This window comes from Hyperolius riggenbachi, chromosome 7 (assembly GCF_040937935.1).
Source record: "Hyperolius riggenbachi isolate aHypRig1 chromosome 7, aHypRig1.pri, whole genome shotgun sequence".
NCBI lineage: Eukaryota > Metazoa > Chordata > Amphibia > Anura > Hyperoliidae > Hyperolius > Hyperolius riggenbachi.
Window position 1 is genome coordinate 31352662 of NC_090652.1, and position 22191 is coordinate 31374852.

The 22191-nt window shown below is 42.7% G+C and overlaps 1 protein-coding gene across 3 annotated transcripts in view; it reads left to right on the forward strand.

Moving 5' to 3' along the window:
- Nucleotides 1-22191, forward strand: part of LOC137524234 (sulfotransferase 1C1-like) — a 47599-nt gene extending 25408 nt beyond the window's left edge. Inside the window, exons 5-8 of one of the 3 annotated variants that reach the window (XM_068243857.1) lie at nucleotides 10080-10206; nucleotides 11440-11534; nucleotides 15618-15798; nucleotides 17110-17161. In XM_068243857.1, the coding sequence (XP_068099958.1) occupies nucleotides 10080-10206; nucleotides 11440-11534; nucleotides 15618-15798; nucleotides 17110-17141 (435 nt within the window). In that variant the 3' untranslated portion in view covers nucleotides 17142-17161. Of the gene's footprint in view, nucleotides 1-10079; nucleotides 10207-11439; nucleotides 11535-15617; nucleotides 15799-16928; nucleotides 17007-17109; nucleotides 17162-18837 lie in introns of those variants that run through there. The other 2 variants (XM_068243856.1, XM_068243855.1) reach the window with 2 other exon arrangements.

Below are 22191 nucleotides of genomic sequence, written 5' to 3' on the forward strand. Positions count from 1 at the left end.
ATTTGCATACGTTGTCATGCAAATTGCCTGGCCACATTCATTGGAGGCGTGTACTATAAGTAGTATGTGTGTCCCACAATGCTTCGCTGCTCATAGAGGTTTGTTCCTGCTGGACTCACCTGGAGTGTCAGCCACTGCTATCCTAGTATAGTTAATTCTTGGGGAGTGCTCCTTGCATTCCTAGTTAGTGCAGTCAGTTTGTGTATAATTTGTACTGCCTATTCTGTCCTGTCTTGTCTGTCGCGATTGCGCTGTCACCAGCGGCGGTTGATAGCGAATCGCTCTGTCTTGTTTGGATCGCACTAGCCTCTAGCGGTAGCGGCTGTGGATCCTTCTGATCTAGTTCCTGGAGTGTAAGCTGGAGCACCTGCTGCTGTGTGTGCGCGGTCGCGGGGTGGCGACTAGATTGGCGCACACACATACAACCTGTCCCTTTGCTCGTTCTCATTCGCAATCGCTTCTCTTGCGATTGCGTTCTGCGCTTCGTGCAATTCCTGTTTGGCATTTGTGGAGGTGCGGGGGATTCGTTCCTCTGCGCTCCCCAGCGCCCTCTGCCGACAGGAATTTCCCTCTACTGGTGCTTGCACCAAAAGCTGGGTTCTAGCATCTTGACACGCTTGTGGAGGACCTCCGCAGTGTCATCGCACATCTTTGTGTGCTGAACACGGAGATATCCCACAATCGTTACATTATGAGCAGCCCAACCCAAAACCCCAGTGTAGAGGGAATTTCTGATTTGTACGATTTTGCTGAGTATGGTTCCTGTGTCTTTAAAGGGACTCCGAGCTCAGCGAAAAAAGTAAAGTTGTACTCACCAGGGTCTTTCTCCAGCCCAGTGCTGGTCGGGAGGTCCCACGCCGGCGTCCTGGCTCCTCTCCTTCACCCCGCTCCGGTATGGCTGACAGGCCGCAGCCCGGGCGACACTCGGTGGAGTGTCGGGCTGCAGCTTCCGCGTATGACGCGGATTACGTCACACGCCGGCCGCCTCGCGTCATCACGGCGGCCGGCGTGAAAGTACTGCGCATGCGCGATTAAAGCGCGCATGCGCAGTACTTTCACGCCGGCCGCCGTGATGACGCGAGGCGGCCGGCGTGTGACGTAATCCGCGTCATACGCGGAAGCTGCAGCCCGACACTCCACCGAGTGTCGCCCGGGCTGCGGCCTGTCAGCCATACCGGAGCGGGGTGAAGGAGAGGAGCCAGGACGCCGGCGTGGGACCTCCCGACCAGCACTGGGCTGGAGAAAGACCCTGGTGAGTACAACTTTACTTTTTTTGCTGAGCTCGGAGTCCCTTTAAGAGTTTCAAAATATTAAATTCAGAGACGAAAGAGGATTTTCTCTCTGAATGCGTAAAATTTTGTCTGAATCCTACTTTTCAAATTACTGATCCGTCCACGTCTGCTCTCCAATTAGCTTATGTGCTTTTGAAAGATGGTCTGTTTGTATGGGCTCATGAAATCTTGCAAGACAATTCTTGGAATGATAATCTATATCAGTTTCTTACATTTACATTCTCCTACTGGTTTGAGTTGCCTTGCTTGCCACCTGCCCTGTATGAGTGTGTAGTTGCTAATGAGTCAGCTGCTCTACCTACTTCATGCAAAACCATTCAGTTTGAAAATGAATGCAGTAACTATTCCCCTGTGTCTAAACAGCAGCCACCTAAAGCAGCAAGGACTAAAAGCAGGAAAAAAAGGAAGACTTCTCAGCTGAAAAATCCGTTGCCCATAGCAACTACAAATAAAAAAATTGTTTCTGTAAAGTCTAAAATTTCTCAGTCTCAGGTTTCATTACCCCAAGAAAGGGCATTTGTGGATCCTTTGATAGGCAGAATTATTTTCTATAATAAAGGAGTGAGAAAGTCTTTGCATGTTCCTGACCCCAACCCTTATGAGGGTTTCTTGGAAACCGAGTTGTTTGAACCCCCATTTGCTCCATGGGATATTGGAGCATTGATTGAGGAGTTCGAGATTGATTGGAAGGCGTTTTGCGATTTTTACATCGCAAAAAGCGCAGAGATTCTTTATGCTTGTCTTGATTCGGTGTACGCTTTGATTGACTCTGATGAGTGTGACGAATGTTTTGTGAATCCGGTGACTTATGTGTGGCAGACGATTTTGGATGAATTGCACACACACCAATCAATTGACTTCAATAAAGAGACATCGTTATCGGATGATTGTTCCTGCTTTTCTGGGGTAAAGCATGTGAGTCTAGATATTGTGCGACCTGACATGAATGGGTGCACTACTGTGGTTGATTCCTGTGCGAATCTTGAAAGATTCTCTCCTGATTGCGTGAAGTTTGAATCTATGCGATGTAATGCCTGTTTCTCAGATGTTCCTGCAGATTGTGATCAACATGAATGTGCCAGTTTTCTCAAAGATATGTGGGATCCCTTGTCATCTAAGAACAGATCTTTAAGATCTTCCATCTATGATCCTGCTATGGGAAAAATTCCTAAACTATGCAGCATCAAAAGTGAAATTAATATGCCTAATAAAGTTTATTCTGTTGATGTCGCTATTTCTTCTGCAGATGAGTCTCTGTCTCACCCTGTTCACACCTGTAAGGGCCCGTTGCCTGGGGACAATTGCTCCAGTGTTTCGACCCTAGATGCCTTGCAGTCTGCTCCGCAGATCGCGGAGATTTGCGCTATGGAAGCGTCAGTTTCACAACCTAAAGCGATCTTGGATTCGCAGGTTTTGCGTTCTGGCTCATCGGATTTGACATTGTTAGCCGAATCTAAGAGTGAGACAGCGCTTCGGTTTTGCGAATCTGACTCTGAAACATCTCTGCTGGGTCCAGAGAAAGTTTCTCTGAGCCTGCCCTGTACCATGAATAACAATATGATGTCCAATCACACTGACATTTGTGAGTCCCTTTCTTGTTCTGAGGAAAGTGCTGATTCTGCACCCTGTACTCTGGATGAGTTAAGATGGCCTTGTTTAGAGTCTCCTGCAGTGTCCCTAGAGGCTCGTCTAGGTATTGCCACTATACTCGCCTGTTTTTCTGCAGTTTTGGAGTTACAAGCTAGTTTGACTGCCACACAGAATTCTGGGTACAGTGAGAATGAAGTTAGGGAGTCAGTGTGTGTTCCAGTAAATATACCTGTACATTCCCATCATGATGATGAGATCCAGTCTCAGGTTATGGTGGAACCATTCCTGGGACATCTGCCCTGTCCACAAAATAAAGTTCCAGTTTTGCCCTGTAACATGGATAGTTCAGAATCCTTCCGAGAAAACTTGAAAAAAGATGTTCCTGAGGTCTTGTTTGATGTTCTGGAGGTCTCCGAGTTCCTCCCAAAGGGTGCAGAACTTGTAGGAGATGTCTCCTGCCCCCCAAGTCCTTCTGAGGTGTTACCCTCTTCCGTAGGCATTGCTGCCTTGCTGGCTACCTTTTCAGCTCTGATGGAGCTTCACTCATATGTAGTCAATGATGATATTATTGTCACAGAAATTTCTGAATTTGTATCCGAGTCTTCTTGTGAAAGTCCAGTGCCTGTGACCTCCACTCATGATGATTCTCTGTCCGGTACTGGTTTTGGTCTTGTCGTGCCGGACTCTGAGGCTGGCAGTTCCCCGACATGTACTGAGGTTTCTCCTGTGCTGGTGTACCCCAGTGTGCTCTGTGACCCAGAAAGCCCAAGTGTGCCTCGGTTACCAGCGTACTCAGATGCTTCCTCGGTGGAGACATGCTCTGATTTAGCCTGCCTGCTTGCATGCCCAGAAGTGGTCCCTGAAAGTCTTGATCTTGATGGGTGTCCTCGTAATTCTGAATCTGGAATTGTCATTGGTTCCATGGGGGTTCTTGGTAATTCTCCATGTGAGCCTGGTGATTGTTCTGCCCTCTTGGGATCTCTGTGGAGCTTCAAAAGGTTCTGGGAGATTCCGGGAGAGATTTTGCTTGGTCCCCTGGATAAGATCAATGGTGGCTTTTGTGTTGTAAGGGACACTTCGAACAGGTATTGTGGCAGGTTTGGTATTTTCGGACGCTCCTTGGAAGGTGGTGGGTATTGTCTGGAGGGTGTCGATGGCTTTTTCTCTGGTATCCACAGTCCTGATGGGTGTTACGCTAAGACTGGTAGTACTGATGGGCATGTTTCGGTGGCTTCTGTTTCCGATGAGGTCGGTTTCGGGTGGACTGACTCTGGAATTGGACCTTGTCGGGCTGCCCCGACCTTCATGAGTCTTCAGTTAGAGTTTTTTGGTAACGCCAGTTTTGAAAGACGTCTGGAATTCGTCCCTAGAGGGGGGGTACTGTAACGATCCGCTCAGCTGCCTGCGCAGGCAGGCAGCCTTTTGATCATTATTCAGGTCTGCATGCTGCAGGACTCTGGAAAGTAGACCTTCTGTCAGTTTTGCAGCTTGTGCTTGCTGAGGAATTTGCATACGTTGTCATGCAAATTGCCTGGCCACATTCATTGGAGGCGTGTACTATAAGTAGTATGTGTGTCCCACAATGCTTCGCTGCTCATAGAGGTTTGTTCCTGCTGGACTCACCTGGAGTGTCAGCCACTGCTATCTTAGTATAGTTAATTCTTGGGGAGTGCTCCTTGCATTCCTAGTTAGTGCAGTCAGTTTGTGTATAATTTGTACTGCCTATTCTGTCCTGTCTTGTCTGTCGCGATTGCGCTGTCACCAGCGGCGGTTGATAGCGAATCGCTCTGTCTTGTTTGGATCGCACTAGCCTCTAGCGGTAGCGGCTGTGGATTCTTCTGATCTAGTTCCTGGAGTGTAAGCTGGAGCAGCGGTTGCTACCAGCTACCTCATCTGATCTGTCTTGTTTAGATCGCACTAGCCGCTAGCGTTAGCGGCTGTGGATCTTTCTGATCTGTGTTCCTGCTTGGATCACACTTGCTCTGGCGGAAGAGCGGTGGATCCTTTCTGCCTAGTTCCTGTTTCTCGTTTGTCTGTCTTGTCTGATACGGGCGCTTGCTGTAGGCTCGATGAGGTAACCGTTAAGCAAGCGTTCACGTTCTTTGTTTCGTGTTTGTCTGTTGATGGTTAGTTAGGCGTGCTTGTCTCTATTGTGCTTATCACGTGGAGACCGCGCATAACCGTGTGCACTGTTGCGAATGAGTGCGGTGTTCGCGGTTAGCTAGCGTTTTATATTTTCTGTATCTTCTCATTGTATGATTTACTGTGCCTTTGCTATCCTCGTATTCTGTTCTGATCTGCCTTGTGTCACTTCTGGCAATCGCCGTTCTTAGCGGTTGCGTTTCTGTTTCGCACCTGCTGCTGTGTGTGCGCGGTCGCGGGGTGGCGACTAGATTGGCGCACACACATACAACCTGTCCCTTTGCTCGTTCTCATTCGCAATCGCTTCTCTTGCGATTGCGTTCTGCGCTTCGTGCAATTCCTGTTTGGCATTTGTGGAGGTGCAGGGGATTCGTTCCTCTGCGCTCCCCAGCGCCCTCTGCCGACAGGAATTTCCCTCTACTGGTGCTTGCACCAAAAGCTGGGTTCTAGCATCTTGACACGCTTGTGGAGGACCTCCGCAGTGTCAGCGCACATCTTTGTGCGCTGAACACGGAGATATCCCACAATCGTTACACTTTCTAGTTGAAGAAGTCCATCAGCTTTTAGTGCAGAGGCTAACGCTACAGGCCATAGTGATATGTCAATATGTAAAGGTACTTGCTAAAAAATGAAAATAATTACACTCTGAAGCTTCTGTATTATTGATGTAACTAATATGTGGATACTTAAAAAAACTAAACGTTTCACGGTAGTGGTCCTTTAAGCAAAAAGCCGCTCAATATTGTTATAAAATACCCATTAGGCTAAATTGAATGCACAAATTTGTGCCCGCCCACAATAACCGTGATTGAAAACAAAGGAAAGGGAAAAATGGGGAGGTGGGGGCAGCAAAAAAAGTGCTTATGACACATACATTATACATGTAGAAAAATACATTTGAATGAAACATTAAAAAAAAAAACCAAAAAAAAACAAAAAAAACATATTTTAACCACTAAGGCTACTTTCCCAGCAGGACGTTGCGTTTTAGGGGACGTTATGGTCGCATAACGTGCCCCTAACGCAACGCCTGGTGGTGTTGGATGTGGACGTCAGAGCGAGCCGCGTTGTGCAGCTCACTCTGGGGTCCGTGATGCCATGATGCGCACTCTTGGACGCATGCGGCATCACGTGGTCCCGCCAGCCACAGAGCGGCCGCTCCAGGAAGTAAATACTGCACACGTCACAAAGTGCAGTGAATATTAATTAGCCATGTGCCTGGCCGCTCTCCCCTCCTCCCCAAAATTACTGAGCATGTGCAAACAGTCTAACACGGCTTAGCCGCGTGTAAAGTACTGCATGCGTTCTCTTGACGTGCAGCGTTACAATGTAACGCAACGTGGGCACTGTGAACAGCCCATTGATTTTTCATTACTGTGCGGTGGGGTGCGTTACAGGCTGCTCTAATGTGCGCCTGTAACGTCCCACTGTGAAAGCAGCCTAAGGGGTTTAGCTAAATAGCTTTATAACTACTTATCACAACAAAATTAACTATACCTTTTCTTTTCACCACGAATTAGGCTTTTGTTGGGTGGTACATTTTGCAAGGAATTATTTTATTCTAAATGCATTTTAATGGATATAATACACAAAAAAATGGGAAAAATTCTTATTTCCCAGTTTTCAGCCACTTTAGTTTTAAAATAATACATGCTACCATAATTAAAACCCACATATTGTATTTGTCAATTTGTCCTGGTTATTACACCATTTAAATTATGTCCCTATCACAATGTATGGCCACAATCTATTATTTGGTAATACAGGTGTAATTTTCCGGTCCAGAATTACAAGACCTTATGTAGTAAAATAACAGTAGTATACCTTTCTAAAATAAATATTACCTAAGGCAACTATTTATGTACAGTATTTTTTTAAAACTTTTTTTTTCCACAAGATTTTTTTTTGGGGGGGGAGGGGGGGAGCTTTGAAAGTGGAAGGGATTCATTTTACTAATGTTTAATTATAAGTGTGTGTGTGTGTGTGTGTGTGTGTGTGTGTGTGCGCGTGCGTGCGTGCGTGCGTGCTTGTGTGTGTGTAATTTTACTTTGTCACCACTAGATGTCACTACAGACACTATCCTAGTTTACCAGGAAGTGTTGATTTTTTAATTTTTATTTTTTTTTGACAATTTAATAGTCTATTACTACTTTCTGTATTATGAATGGACATACAGTAGCCCTTGATCAAGGTCACTTCCATTCATTCCAGACAATGCGATTGGTTAGGGGAACCCTCACCAATTACGGGTCTCCGTGTCCCAACGGGTACAAGAGGGAGGCGTGCACGGCGGCGGGAGTAAGCGATGCATTAAAACGTCCTGCAGCCGTTAAGAGGTTTCAGCAGGACGTTTTAGTGCAGTGGCTTGCCGCTAAGTGGTTAAAATTACATCCAGTAAGAACAACCACTTACATAAACAAATACGTATACATCGTCTGGTAATTGCAACCAAAAGAACAGTCTCAATAAGGAGTATTAAGGCACCGACCGAACAGATGGAAAGGACCTCCAGCCTATACACAAATGTCCATGCGAAGCAAGAGTTAATAAGCAAGCTTATGTTAGCATACGCACACAGCAACATCCATGCAGAGTCCAACCGCAGAGCAGCAAGTCATACGGTCTAAACGGCTCGCATGCTCGTTGGGCCACAGAGCAACAAGTCTAAATGGCCAGACACTCAGTAGCTTGTAAGAAGATGGCTTGCATATGCAATATACTTGTGTTCCAATGGAGTCCAGATAATGCTGGTGTAGATCTCCTGAAGGACGCTGAGACTACTGGTTGCTTGATCCATTCCCAGGGTGCAGAAAGATTTATTGTTACCAGGGCTACAGATGGTGTCAAAGGCTGGGAAAAACATGGCTATGTATCTGTCATACACCCCTGGCACCAAACTGTCCACTGGTAATCTTCCTCAGGGAGGAGTCTCATTGTTCCACTAAACTGGCCACTGGTAACCCTCCTCAGGGAGGATTCTCATTGTTCCCCTTTATGGACCAGTGTGGAGCCCCAGCTATGGCTTTGAAGACACTTTTTGTAGGGCTCCCTGAATAGGGTTCTCACTGTTTAGTGAAAATCAGTTAGTGAATCCCTTACAAGGGAGGATTCCCATTGGTTACTATCCCAGGCCCCCTAATGGCCGGACCGCTCAATGCCTTCCAATGTATTTCAACCCACAGACTGTCCAGCCTCTTAGACGCAATAGATGAGCTGAAACCACTGGAATTTTGGCAGCAGACAGGCTAGAAAGGGGCTTGAGAACTACAGTAACACAAACTGTACACTATTTAAGTGTACAAAGCTGTAGAAGGACAGAGGACCTACTGATTCTAAGACCTGCTGATTCTAAGACCTGCGAATAAAAACGGTTAAAACACACTCTATTTTATCTATCTGACTATACGGACAGTAGTAGCAGCTCTTCAGAAAGCTAGGATTCATTCTGTGTGGCTGAATAGTAGGTGTAGCTGAGAAATAAATGACTTTAGAGTCTTTTATTAATAAATGCAATATAAATAATTAACATATACAGAAAATCATTAAAATCAACAATTAAGGAGAAAAATAACCCAGTGTAAAATAAAAAAGGAGAGAAAATAAATGAATACTTAAGTCAGGGGAAATATGTCCCTTTGGAGAAATATGAGCACATGGAAAGTCTTTGTTCCGGGTCGAAGTATATCCAAGATGGCCGCTGGCTCGGTCCCCAGGCCAGCACCAGACTTTCGTGATGATGGTAATTTGGAGGACTGCCCCTCCCGTATGCATCCTAGTTTTATTGAAGCTATTTTTGGGTGGGACAAAGCCTGCCCCCTCCGGTTTACAAACCAATCACAGTCAATTTCCTTAGAGAGAGATTTTTAGGTTTAAACTGTGGAACACTTTAAGTCAAAAACGATAAATGCCATATTTGTGCTGATGACAGATTCATAATCCTCGGAATATGACAATTTCTATGACATCAAACTTGGCTACCATAGGAGGTCCAGTTCCTGAGAAGTTTAATAACTTGGTTGTGGTGTACCCCTGACCCTCAATACTGGTATCAAAATGTTCAGCAAGACACCACAAACCAAATGGTACAACTCCCATAACTATCCTAGGTACGCTATTCTGTAAATAAGCAAAAATCATATACCGGTACTACATTTATTTTTTCAATGCTGATGGAATGGCTCCAGCATGTCTGGACCCCTGCTAAGTGGAAGGCTTGCTTATGCAGGTATCACCAACTGGTATCCTTTCAAATAGCATGTACACACTTAAAGGGAACCTGAACTGAACTAAAATGATTTAAAATAAATACATGATGTAGCTGCAAATGAATATTACATGCTTACCTCGCACCAGTTCCTCTCAGAAGCTCACCATTCACTTCTTACAGTGATCCCTTCCAGTTCTGACAATATTTTGTCAGAACTGAAATATACCAGTTGCTGCCAGTTATATATCAGCAGCTGTTAGTTACAAATGAATGTGCAAGGTAATGTCCATGTTTCCCTATGGCTCAAGTGGGCGATATTACAGTTTAACAGTGTGCTGACCAGGAAGCTGTTATGGGGTAATGGTCATTTTCAAAATGGAGGACAGAGAATTCCATCGATCACAGTGGACAAACAGGACGCAGGAGAGGAGAAAGAGATTGAGGAGTAGACTACATGGGAGGTACGTATGACCTGTGTATGTTTCTTTTGACTTCTTATTTTCAGTTCAGGTTCTCTTTAAGGCGCATACACATGCCATACTTTAGCAAATGACGGGTCCGTCAGACCCGTTATTAAGGTTTCGTTATCCACCAGCGCCATTTCGTTATCCAGCCGGGCCCTTTTTTCCTGGCGCCCTTTTTCATGCACGCATTTTATCCTTTCAGTGCCTTTCTACGGCGTGGGAAGCCTCTTTAGGATTCAGAGGCTTCCTTCTTCTCAGGTAATTAAAACATTTTGATAAAATCTGGGATACAATTTTGATTCATTAATAATTTCAGAACATAAAAGTCTTCAGAATGATGTCTTGCTGACCTAAAAACTTGATAGAACCTTCTGATGCTTACAGACCATTTACGTTGCCCGGAATGCCAAGGACAACCTGGTGTCCTACTATTTCTTTGACCTGATGAATAGGGCCCAGCCGGAACCCGGAACCTGGGAACAGTATTTGGAGAAGTTCTTGAAGGGTGAATGTAAGTTCTGTTCAATTGTTTTATCATCCATGCAAAGCATGCTTCTCTTTGCCTAGTGTTGTTAAACCTACTGTTAGTTAGCACTAACTAAGTTAACATTAATTAGCAAAGTTAATTAAGTAAGTTAATTAAAATTAATGAATTAAAAATTAAAAAATGTTAAAATTTAAATTTTGATTGACAATTAATTATTAATTAACATTTATTAACTTTAAATAAGTTAACTAAGAGTTAGTGTTAGTTAGGACTAGTGTTTGCTTACCCTTAGTACAGTAATGCCAAGTACACTATACAGCAGTGAACTTGGAGTTAAGAGGTCATGTCTGATGTTAGTCCCATTTTATGGAGAGGTTGCAGGTGCCATCATGTAATAGGAGGGAGGAGCAACATTAGTCCCTCCCCCTTCTTCCTGTCATCAGCCACCCTCACTTTAGAGATCCCAGGTAGGGATTATCAATAAAATGCAAATAATTTTTAGTTGATGCAGGATTATGCAAATTTTGTATGCTTGAAAATGGACCAATTTAATTTTACCTCAGCAGGATTTGATTGGTTTATTTTCAAGTTGCATAAATTTGCATACAAATGATCCCTGGAATCTCGATAGGGTGGTTTTAGACCCCCATTTTCCAGCCCCCCATTTTCCAGGTAGGCCCTTGTTTCTACTCTCCTCTCATGCTCTTCCCACCATTCATATATGTTTTATTTAGGCCTATTGTTTTGGGCCAAGTTTATTTATATGCTGTTCTTTAAACTTTTAAACTGTCTGTTCAGTGTTTAATTTTTGGTTTAATAAAGTATTCTTAATAACAAAAAAAGAAAAAAAAATTTGCATACAAAATTTTCATAATGCAGCATCAAAATTATTTGCATCTCATTGACCATCCCTAATCACTGGCTTGTTCATAGTGACACGCCCTCTTCTCCATGGCAACACAATGGCTATTCTTTCCCAGTGGTCTTTGCAGTGGCCAGAAGAAGCATATCCGCCCAATTATTACTATGACATTAAAAATGTGGGGAGATTACACATACATTGATTACACAAACAGATATTTTTGAAGGCCCGGTTTATATATTGTCTTTTCTACTTAGAATCCAGGAACAATTAGATATTGATATTAAATGCAGCTTTTTTTTTTTCAAACAATACAAATAAATGAAAATTCTCTTTGCCTAGAGAGGGCGATAATGTTTCTGTTTACTTCCGACTCCTGTTCCTGCCTTTTATAGTGGCCTGGGGAAGCTGGTTTGATCATGTGATTGGTTGGTGGAATGCTAAAGACAAACATGAAATCCTGTACTTACTTTTCGAGGACATAAAGGAGGTAAGATAATAAAGAAAATCTGTGCCAGGTGTCAATAAAAATTATGAAATTATGCAACCTATCTAGAAAAACCCTGAATGGTCCTCTTCAGTGTTCCATGTGGCCCACTCAACATTTACACTCTTTTCCCCTATGGTGACACCATGGCCCAGAGCTGGACCTTTATCAGAAAACAAGCATGGCCACCAGAAGTCCCTCCAGGTATATTATTATTACTATATTAATGTGAACACAACAACATCTGCTATGAAAGGTGTTGTGGTCAAAAGTTGAGGAAAGGTGAGTAAGTAGTGGATGAAGGGTGAGTAAAAAGTGGAGGAAGGGTGCATAAGTAGTTGGAGCTGCCCTGAAGCTCCTCTCCCCATAGTTATGCCTCTGTCGATGACAGGAAATTTGGGCGCATGAGGCAGGTGGACAAAAAGGCCGCCGCCATTGACTCCCATATTAAATATCGTTTGACGTCGCCGAACAGGAAAAAAGGGCGCCTGTGATAATTTGCATTATTATTATTATTATTTATTGAATTTATAAAGCGCCAACATATTACGCAGCGCTGAACATTAATTTAGGTTACAGACAATATTTAGGGGTGACATACAGGAATACAAGAAAACCAGATCACACAGCACAGTATGAGTACCAGGTAATGCTTAGTCAGTCACTGGATGGAGCATGGAGATTAGGCAAGTTCGGTTCACTCAGATGCATAGCATGGGTTCACAGTAATGAAGGTGCAAGATCAGGTAGGACACAAAAGGAGGAGGACCCTGCCCAAAGGCTTACAATCTAGAGGGAGAGGTAAGGACACGAATGGTAGGGGACCAGAGTTCAGCTGTAGGTTTAGAGCACTTGTGAAGGGTAGTAGGCCAGAGTGAAAAGGTGAGTTTTGAGGGCTTTCTTGAATATGTTGAAGGAGGGGGCTGCCCTAATGGGTGGAGGTAGGGAGTTCCATAGTGTTGGAGCAGCTCTTGAGAAGTCCTGGAGGCGTGCATGGAACTGAGTGATGCGGGGGGCGGTTAGGCAAAGTTCACTGGAAGAGCGGAGTGAGCGGCTAGGTGTGTACCTCTGAGTAAGATCGGAAATGTAGGTTGGACAGGTTTTGTGGACAGATTTGTAGGTCAGACACAGTATCTCTGGACTGGATAGGAAGCCAGTGGAGGGATTCAAGGAGGGGATCCGCCGTGGTGGAGCGATGGGAGCAGTGGATAATTCTGGCTGCCGCATTCATGATGGACTGCAGCGGGGCTATTCGGGTCATAGGGAGAACAGACAGAAGGGCATTGCAGTAGTCTAGGCGGGAAATTATGAGGGCATGGATGAGGAGTTTGGTGCTAACTTCATCCATGTTTGCACAGAAAATAATACTCATTTATTGTTTTTAGCTAAATCAAAATTCAATTTTAAAAATAACTTTTCATAAGTCATTATTTTCAATATATAAAGCCTCCCACAAATAAATCGTAATATACTTTTTTTTTTAATTAACATTCTGTAAAACATTATTATCCACCAAATAAACTGCGCAACAACAAAATCATAATCTATTGTTTTTCACACTTAATACTTATAAAAAACTATTATCCATCTGATAAACCGAGCAATAGCTAAATCTGACGAAAAATGGTTACAAACATACTAAACATATTTATTGTATTTAACTAAAACGTTATTTAAAATGTTATCACTTACTCTTTGTAAAACATTATTATCCACATAATAAAGCGATTAGTAAGTACATTGTAATATATTTTTTACAGTCACTATTTGTAAAACATTATTATTCACACAATAAAGCGATCACTAAGGGGGATTTAGGGTTAGGCACCACCGGGGGGGGGGGGATTTAGGGTTAGGCACCACCAGGGTGGGTCTTAGGGTTAGGCACCACCAGGGGAGATTTAGGATTAGGCACCACCAGGGGGGTGGTTAGGGTTAGGCATCACCAGGGAGGTCTTAGGGTTAGGCACCACCAGGGGGGTCTTAGGGTTAGGGATAGGTAGAGGGAGGGTTCTGTTTAGTTGTAGTAAAATGTTAGTAATATTTACTAATGTTTTATTAGAGTTATTACGAACGTACTTATATTTTTAATGATTTGATTTTTTGAAATATGTGAATTTTTAATCTTTACTAAATGAATTTTTAAAGGTTTAACAATTTTATACTAAAAATTGTTACAAAATATCGTTTAGAAACTTTATAGTAGTATAAAACGTAAAGATTCGTTTTTGGATGCTGATCTGGTTAAATCATTAAAAAAAAAATTAACAACCAGTACTTAAGCATCGTTTATGTAAAATCAGTTTTAAATCATTATAATTATCATTGTGAATATACAAACGTTATTGTAAGTTTCTGTCTATAATTACAGAGAATAGCGTTTTACCAATACTACATTTCATGTACATTATCTAATGACTTGAATTTGTAAAACATTATTGTAAACAAAATATTAAAATATAATTTTTTTATAAACAATATTTCAGATTAATGTTTACACCAGGCACCCTTTTTTTCCCCGACGCCCTTTTTGCATGTACCTCTGTCTGCCTTGTGTCAGCAGTGAGTTGTTGAGCTCATTAATGATAATGATTAATTGGCCACAATTCACTAAGCTTATCTCCTGTCTTTAATAATGATTCTGAGCTGTTTTTACCTCAGGCAAACCTTAAAATAAGGATTCTGTCTTTAAGTTATGCATAGATTCCTAAAGTTAATGACTAAATCCTTAAATTAACAACTGAATAGTGCAAATACTGCAAGTGATAACAACTGTAAAGAGTGTAATGCTGGGAATATACAACTCGATTCTGAGCCATTTAGATGGCTCAATAGATAATTTCCGACAAGTCCGATCTCGCGCCCGATCGTTTCCGCGCTCGATTCTGCATGGAGGACAATGGAAAAAGAAAAGAAAAATGAATGGAAGATAAGAGAATCGCCTGCAAAATTGAGCGCAGAAAACGATCGGGCGCGAAATCGAGCGGCAAAATCGACCTGTGTATTCCCAGCATTAGGAATTATCACCTGGCCAGAGCTGTCGTTAAGTGGAGTGTTCCTAGAGAAAGCAATGTAAACTGCAGGATTCTGAGCGGTCTGCTTCATTTTTGTAGTACAGTGTTCTCCCCAGACTCTTTTAGCCGGGTGCTCTTATTTTGGTGAGCACCTGGCTGTCATCAGCTCACCTCCTTATTCCCCCTATGCTGAAGGCAGTACTTCATTCCCACCATCGCGCCCCACCCAGCTACTTTTTCATGCCACCCGGCTGCAAAAAAATTGTGGAGAGAACACTGTAGTACTTTATTCAGAAGGGGACTGTGTACATAGAGAAATACGCAGCAGGTACACAGGGAGGGAGGACAATAGAGACATCAAGCCTATGCATACACACAGACATACACACACACACACACACACACACACACACAGGCAGAGCCTTCTCTCTCTCTCTCTCTCTCTCTCTCTCTCTCTCTCTTCTTTCCTGGCTGCCATTCACAAGCTGAAGGCTGGCTGTAATCATGCGGGGCAGAGCTACATCCTGCCTTTCTGTGCTCCTACCCTCCTTATCTACTGCATGTAAGAATAACTACAGAGAGTTAACAACTTTATGAATGGAGTAATAAGATAACACTCTCACTATGAAAACATATCACTACATGTTAACCCAACGGGTGACAAGCCTCGTACTTGTACCGTACATATAGATACGTTTTCAGATGTATACAAATCAGAATCTAAGGACAGTACAAATGTCTATCTTGTTGCCTTTCTATAGTGGGCGGAGGGTGATACAGTTTCCAGTGTTCCGAAACATTGTGACATGTTACATAGGGCTTTCTATCTATCCGTCTTGTATACAGTAGAATCCCTTTATAGTAAACTCCAAGGGACCTGGAAAAATAGTTTACTATATCAGAATTGGTCATACACTGTAGATTCATAGAGACGCATTTGCTGGGTTTACTATATCCAAAGGTTTACTGAATCAGAGTTTACTATAACGAGATTCTACCGTAGTCTACTTATCAATCAGTCTCTTATTTATGTATTGTCTCTAAGCTTGTTTTTAAAAACTTTGACAAACAGGACCCCAAACGGGAGATCAGAAAAGTGATGAAGTTTTTGGGGAAGGAGCTGTCGGAAGAAGTGCTGGAAAAGATCTGTCAACACACCACATTCAAATCCATGAAAGATAATTCAATGGCTAACTACTCCAGTGTTCCAGATGGCTTGTATGACAACAGTATCTCTTCATTCATGAGAAAAGGTGAGAGAGGGTGATTGACTAAGAGGTCATTTAGTCTGGTGACACCTCTGTGCAGTACCTGACCCTGAAATGTTGGCGGCAGTCCTCATACATGTGTCTACTAGTCTGGGGGTTTTGAAACATGATAAACAATATTCATCATATCAGTTGTAACCAGGGCTGTGGAATCAGTACAAAAATAATTAGACTCCTCACTTTATTAAACCACTGACTCCGACTCCAGGTACCAAAAAATTGTTCTGACTCCACAGCCCTAGCAGGGCTTTTGTCTCGACTCCGATGCTACAGCCCTGGTTGTAACATACCATTTTGTTTCTCATTTTTATGAAGACTTTTCACACAAGTAGTAAAGCACTGGGGAATAACTGTAGGAATAACTGAAGGCTATTTCTAAAGAGACAAGTGATGCAGTGTATGTACCATATACAAATCAGGCAATATGTCAGACAATGGGTTTCAGGGGCATTTCCAGCTTCATCAGGTCAATAGTAACCACAAAAAGCAGTGCTGCTCAGCAAGATTTCGGATATCCGAGTTACCCAGATAATAGAGAGAGAGAGAGAGAGAGAGAGAGAGAGAGAGAGAGAGAGAGAGAGATTCGGATATCCGATTCTACTTGGATACCCAAAAGTTCGGATTCGGATATACGATTCGGATCCAGATATCTGGGTATCCGAAACCGAATCTATTCAGATTTTTAAAAGGGGTATCCAAACACCACTGACAAAAAGTCAATATCGGCCAGAGACAGCCAAAAGCTTCAGGTGCATGATACATTTTATTATAATGCATTGTAGTACATTATAATAACTACACAAATCCTATGTTACATTCCTGGGAAAAACCTTCCTATCTTGTTTAAGTCATGCTGACCTATTTCCTGATATCTTTTCAGTAGGACTGATCAATTTCCCTGACTAATGTACTTCCTGGTATCTTTTCTGAGGGACTGATCTACTTCCTGGTTTCTTTTCTGCACGGCTGATCAATTACCTGATATCTGCTCTGTAAGACTGGACTACTTCCTAATATCTTCTCTTAGGGACGACTGGTATATTCTCTGAAGGACTGATCCACTTTCTGATATCTTCTCTATAAGACTGATCTACTTCCTTTTATCTGCTCTTTAGGACTGATCTACTACCTGATGTCTGCTCTGTAAGACTGATCTACATCTTGACATATTCTTTGATCTACTTCCTGGTATCTTCTATGACGGCCTGATCTACTTCCTGGTATATTCTCTGAAGGACTGATCCACTTCCTGATATCTTCTCTATAAGACTGATCTTCCTTTTATCTGCTCTTTAGGACTGATCTACTACCTGATGTCTGCTCTATAAGACTGATCTACATCCTGACATATACTTTGATCTACTTCCTGGTATCTTCTATGACGGCCTGATCTACTTCCTGGTATCTTCTCTGAAGGACTGATCTACTTCCTGTTATCTTCTCTGAAGGACTGATCTACTTCCTGTTATCTTCTTTGTAAGACTAATCAATTTTCTGTTATATCCTCTGAGGGGTTGATTTCCTTCCTGGTATCTTCTTTGAAGGACTGATCTACTTCTTGTTTGCTGCTCTGTAAGACCAGGGGCGGTCTGACCATGACGCCGCCTTGCATCAGGTGGCGTCATGCATCAAGCGGCATCCTGCCTGCTCCCCTCTCTGGCCGCTGCTCATTTACCTTCGAAATGGCGGCCGCCTTCTCCTGGACAGTTCTGGTCCCCCTCGTTACTACAAGACCTCAGCTCAGTGGTGAACTGCAGCACTGCAGTGAAGGGAGGAGAGCGGCCCCCGTAGCAGCGCATATACAGGAAGTACTGACTTTCCATGGGAGCCACTCTCCTCCCTTCACTGTGGCGCTGTGGGTCACTGCTGATCCGAGGTCTTGTAGTAGCAAGGGAGGATGGGACTATCATGGAGAAGGCGGCCGCCGCTCAGAAGGTTACTGAGCAGTGGCTGATGAGGGAGGGGGACACACACTGCCTACCTCCTAGGGGCACCTACCTGGCTAACCTGCGGGCAACAATACTGGCTACCTATACTTGGGGAAACTATACTGAATAGGCGAACCTATACTGTGGGCAACTATTCTAGCTACATATACTGGGGGCAACTATACCTGGCTAACCTATACTGGGGGCAACTATACTTGGCTGAGATATACTGGAGGCAACTATACCATGCTACCTATACTCAGGGAAACTATGCCTGGCTACCAATATTGGGGGCAACTATGCCTGGCTACCTATAATGGGGGCCCGTATACCTGGCTAACCAATACTGAGGCAACTATACCTGGCTAACCTATACTGGGGGCACCTATGTCTGGCTACCTATACTGGGAGCAATTGTTCCTGGCTACCTATACTGGGGGCAACTATACTTGGCTGAGATATACTGGAGGCAACTATACCTGGCTACCTATACTGGGGGAAACTATGCCTGGCTACCAATATTGGGGACAACTATGCCTGGCTACCTATAATGGGGGCACGTATACCTGGCTAACCAATACTGAGGCAACTATACCTGGCTAACCTATACTGGGTGCACCTATGTCTGGCTACCTATACTGGGAGCAATTGTTCCTGGCTACCTATACTGGGGGCCACTATACCTGTCTATCAAATACTGGGGGCACCTATACCTGGCTTCTGATACAGGGGGCACCTATACCTGGCTACCTATGTACCTATACTGAGGGTGTTTTTTGGGGGGTGGGGGTCGTATAGTGCAAATTGTTGGGTGCTGTGCCGTCATTCTACATCAAAAAGTTTGCCTCAGCCAGCAAAAGTCTAGAACCAGCCCTGTGTAAGGCAGATCTACTTCCTGATATCTTCTCTATAGGACTGATCTACTTCCCGATATCTTTTCTGTAGCAACGGTCTACTTGACCTTATCTACTGATATCCTTTCTGTAAGATGGATCTATTTCCTGATACCTTCTCAGTAGGGCTAATCTACATCTTCTCTATAAGAATTAAAATTTATCTGAAATGTAATGATATTGCCTTTCCATTTTTAATGAAGGGGAAGTTGGGGACTGGATGAATTATTTCACAGTATCTCAGAACAAAATGTTTGATGAAGAATACGAAAAGAAAATGATTGCAACCGACCTGAAATTCCGCTGCAGCATCTGAAGATAAAGCGTTGGACTCAAAGCCTGAAAACATTCCTGGAAATGGAGTGCGCGAACAAGTAGAACACAAAGCCTCATTCTAAAGAGTAAAGATTTTTACAGACCAAAGTTGTAAATGACCTCCTTGTTGCAAAATGCAAAAGCCAATTTACTGTACAAATACTCCTTGACCTTTCCTCTGCCTGTGGATCACTCTCTGCTTCTCCACTCTCGTGACACTCTCCTCACTGGGTGTCAAGGACCTAGCACATTCTTGGAATAACTCCTACCTGTCTGGAAGCTCTGTCTCCTATTCCAGCACTAACTCTTCTCCACGCCCACCATCTGTTGGTGAACCATGAGGCTCTGTTCTAAGACCTCTTCACTTCTCCCTCTATACTCATGGATTGGGACAACTGATATGCTCTTTTGGTTTCCAGTATCACCTCTATGCTCTAGGCTCCTGACAGGGGCGTAGCTAGAAATCATGAGCCCCATAGCAAAATTTTGATTGGCCTCCCCAGCGAAAAAAAAGGTATAGGTAGCTATATATAGGTGCCCCCAGTATAGGTTAGCAAAGTATAAGTGCCACCAGTATAGGTTAGCTAGGCATAGGTGCTCCCAGTATAGGTTAGCTAGGCATAGGTGCCCCCAGTATAGGTTAGCTAGGCATAGGTGCCCCCAGTATAGGTTAGCTACGCATAGGTGCCCCCAGTATAGGTTAGCAAGGTATAAGTGCCCCCAGTATAGGTTAACAAAGTATAAGTGCCACCAGAATAGGTTAGCAAGGTATAAGTTCCCCCAGTATAGGTGCCCCACATTTAGGTGATGGAGGGGGGAGCCGCAGCCACATTGGGACTCACCCACGAGGAGGGGGGCACGACTTATCTCTCCCTTTCTCTCCCCAGGCCCCCCTCCATGCTCCTCCCTCCTCGATAGGCACAGTTAGCGCAGCGGAAGACTATAAGGACAGCTCACCTCCCTCTACCAAAAACCAGACTGGCACCTCTCCGGTCCCTATTGATCTCTGCTGCTCGTCTCATCCACCTCTCCTCCAGATCCTCTGATGCTGCCCTTCTCTGGCAATCCCTCTATTGTCTACCAATCACCCAAAGGATCTATTTCAAATTCCTAACACTATCATACAAAGCTCTGCATAGGCTAACCCCTCCATACATTTCCCTATTAATCTCCAGATATCATCCATCCCGGAACCTTCACTCTTCCCAAGAGACCCTCTTGTTGCCCAGCTTGGTCACCTCCTCTCACTCTCACATCCAGGACTTCTCAGGAGTGTCACCTCTCCTTTGAAACACTCTACCACAGGCATCGGTCATGCTCCAAGCCTGCTACTTTACAAACGTACCCCCAAGACACACCTTTTCAGACAAGCTTATAATTTGCTATAGCTAGAATTTGAAGCTCACTGTCTCATCTGCTAACCCCTTGGTCTGTCAGAATTCTAGCAGTTTGTTTATGCAGGAAAAGCTGCCAAATGTATATGTTTTAAGTTTGAATGTGCTATGCAAAAATTTCAGTGTAAATTCTGAACTTAGGGTAATTCTTTAAAATATTGCTCTGAGACTTTCTAGTATAAGGAAGGTTATAATTTCAAACTGTGAACTTTTTATAAGATTGTTTTAATTACAGATGCTAGATCATTTTGTTTATATTACACATTTAGACTTTTCTCGCTGAATGCCAAGAAATGCTAGCTGCTGTATTATATCACAGATTATTTATAAATAATAGTTCCTTATAGGGAAAGAAATAATTATTGTTAAACCCTATCATTACATAATATAATTTATATGGAAATACATTTAAATACTGTAGTCTCTAAGCAAGTAAAAAAGTTTGAAACACATTTTTTTATCATCTTTATAGAATTAATACTTTTATTTTTTCTTTATAAAAATAAATTATTTAGATAACTGATCAGTAAACATGTTATTTGATTATTCTATTACAATAGTTAGAGTGTTTAAATAACCATTACATTACTGTAGACTGTAAGTTAAAGGTCTTTGCTTTGCTGGGTCAAAATGTCCGGCTCCATTTCAGGAAAAGGACAGACACATTCAAAACTAATTAGTAGAGAGACATAATATCAGAATTGTGTCATAAAAAGACAGATAGAATGAAATTTGATTAATATTTAAAAGTCCTTATGTCTGGGGCAATTAAATTAATCAGCAGGTCAATATGGCTGGTGATGTCCATTTTCAACCAACTAAGTCCCACTGACCAGATAAGCAAATGTCAACATGTGTAAATATCCAAACTACGTAAATCCCCACAGATAAGTGGAATAAGGAATTTACAGAACAGGAAATATTATGGCTTAGGTATTGAAAACATGATAAAGATTGACACACATAGATTTCACCCAATCAGAGATTGGGAAAATTCCAAATTAGGCAGCCATATTGGATTGTTTATATATAAATTGGTGGTTTAAGAGCTATTCAGACACATCCCACCGAATCTCTCCTGAAAGACACCTATTCAGTTACAAGCCAGAACCTATCTTCCCTTACATGAAGCAAAATTATGCTACCCAGACACTCAGACTGCACAGTTCGCTGTATGGTACATGTAGTCCAGATCATTTTGGCCACTGAATTGGGCAGTGGCATTATAGTTAGCAAACCCTAGTTAGCTACATGTTGACTGCAGTGATGCTGGTACATGTTGCCATAGCGCTGCTGGCATCCATTATCTGTTTATTTGTATTCCTTCTGTTTTGCAGACCCAACTGTACTATGCACTACCTCTACATTATTGAGATATTGTTCATCGCACTATAAAACCGTAATGCTGAACTGTTTTGTATTGAAAAACTTAATAAAAACTTTTTGTGAAAAAAAAAAAAAAAAAAGAATTGAGCAGAACCTATCTTCCCACATGTGGTTCTAGATGCTGAAAAGATGACAGAGAAGGGGTAATATGCTTAATATTTTGGTTATTTAATGTATTAATTTTTCAGCATTATGTTCTGTTAGGTTGCTAGCAATTACTACAAGTTTTTACACAGCTACCAATGCAGATGAGACTACTTTTGATCCTATTCTACATAACACAACTTGTATAATTCTTTTTAGAATGTACTTAGAAGATTCATGATTGCTAGGCTATAAAGGACTGATGAGATGGAATACTATTAGAAGGAAACGCTACTGGAACTTTTCATATTTTGTATATATTCTGTATGATAAGCAAATACCATTTTTTTAAATAAAATCAATGAGTGCTCTGATTAA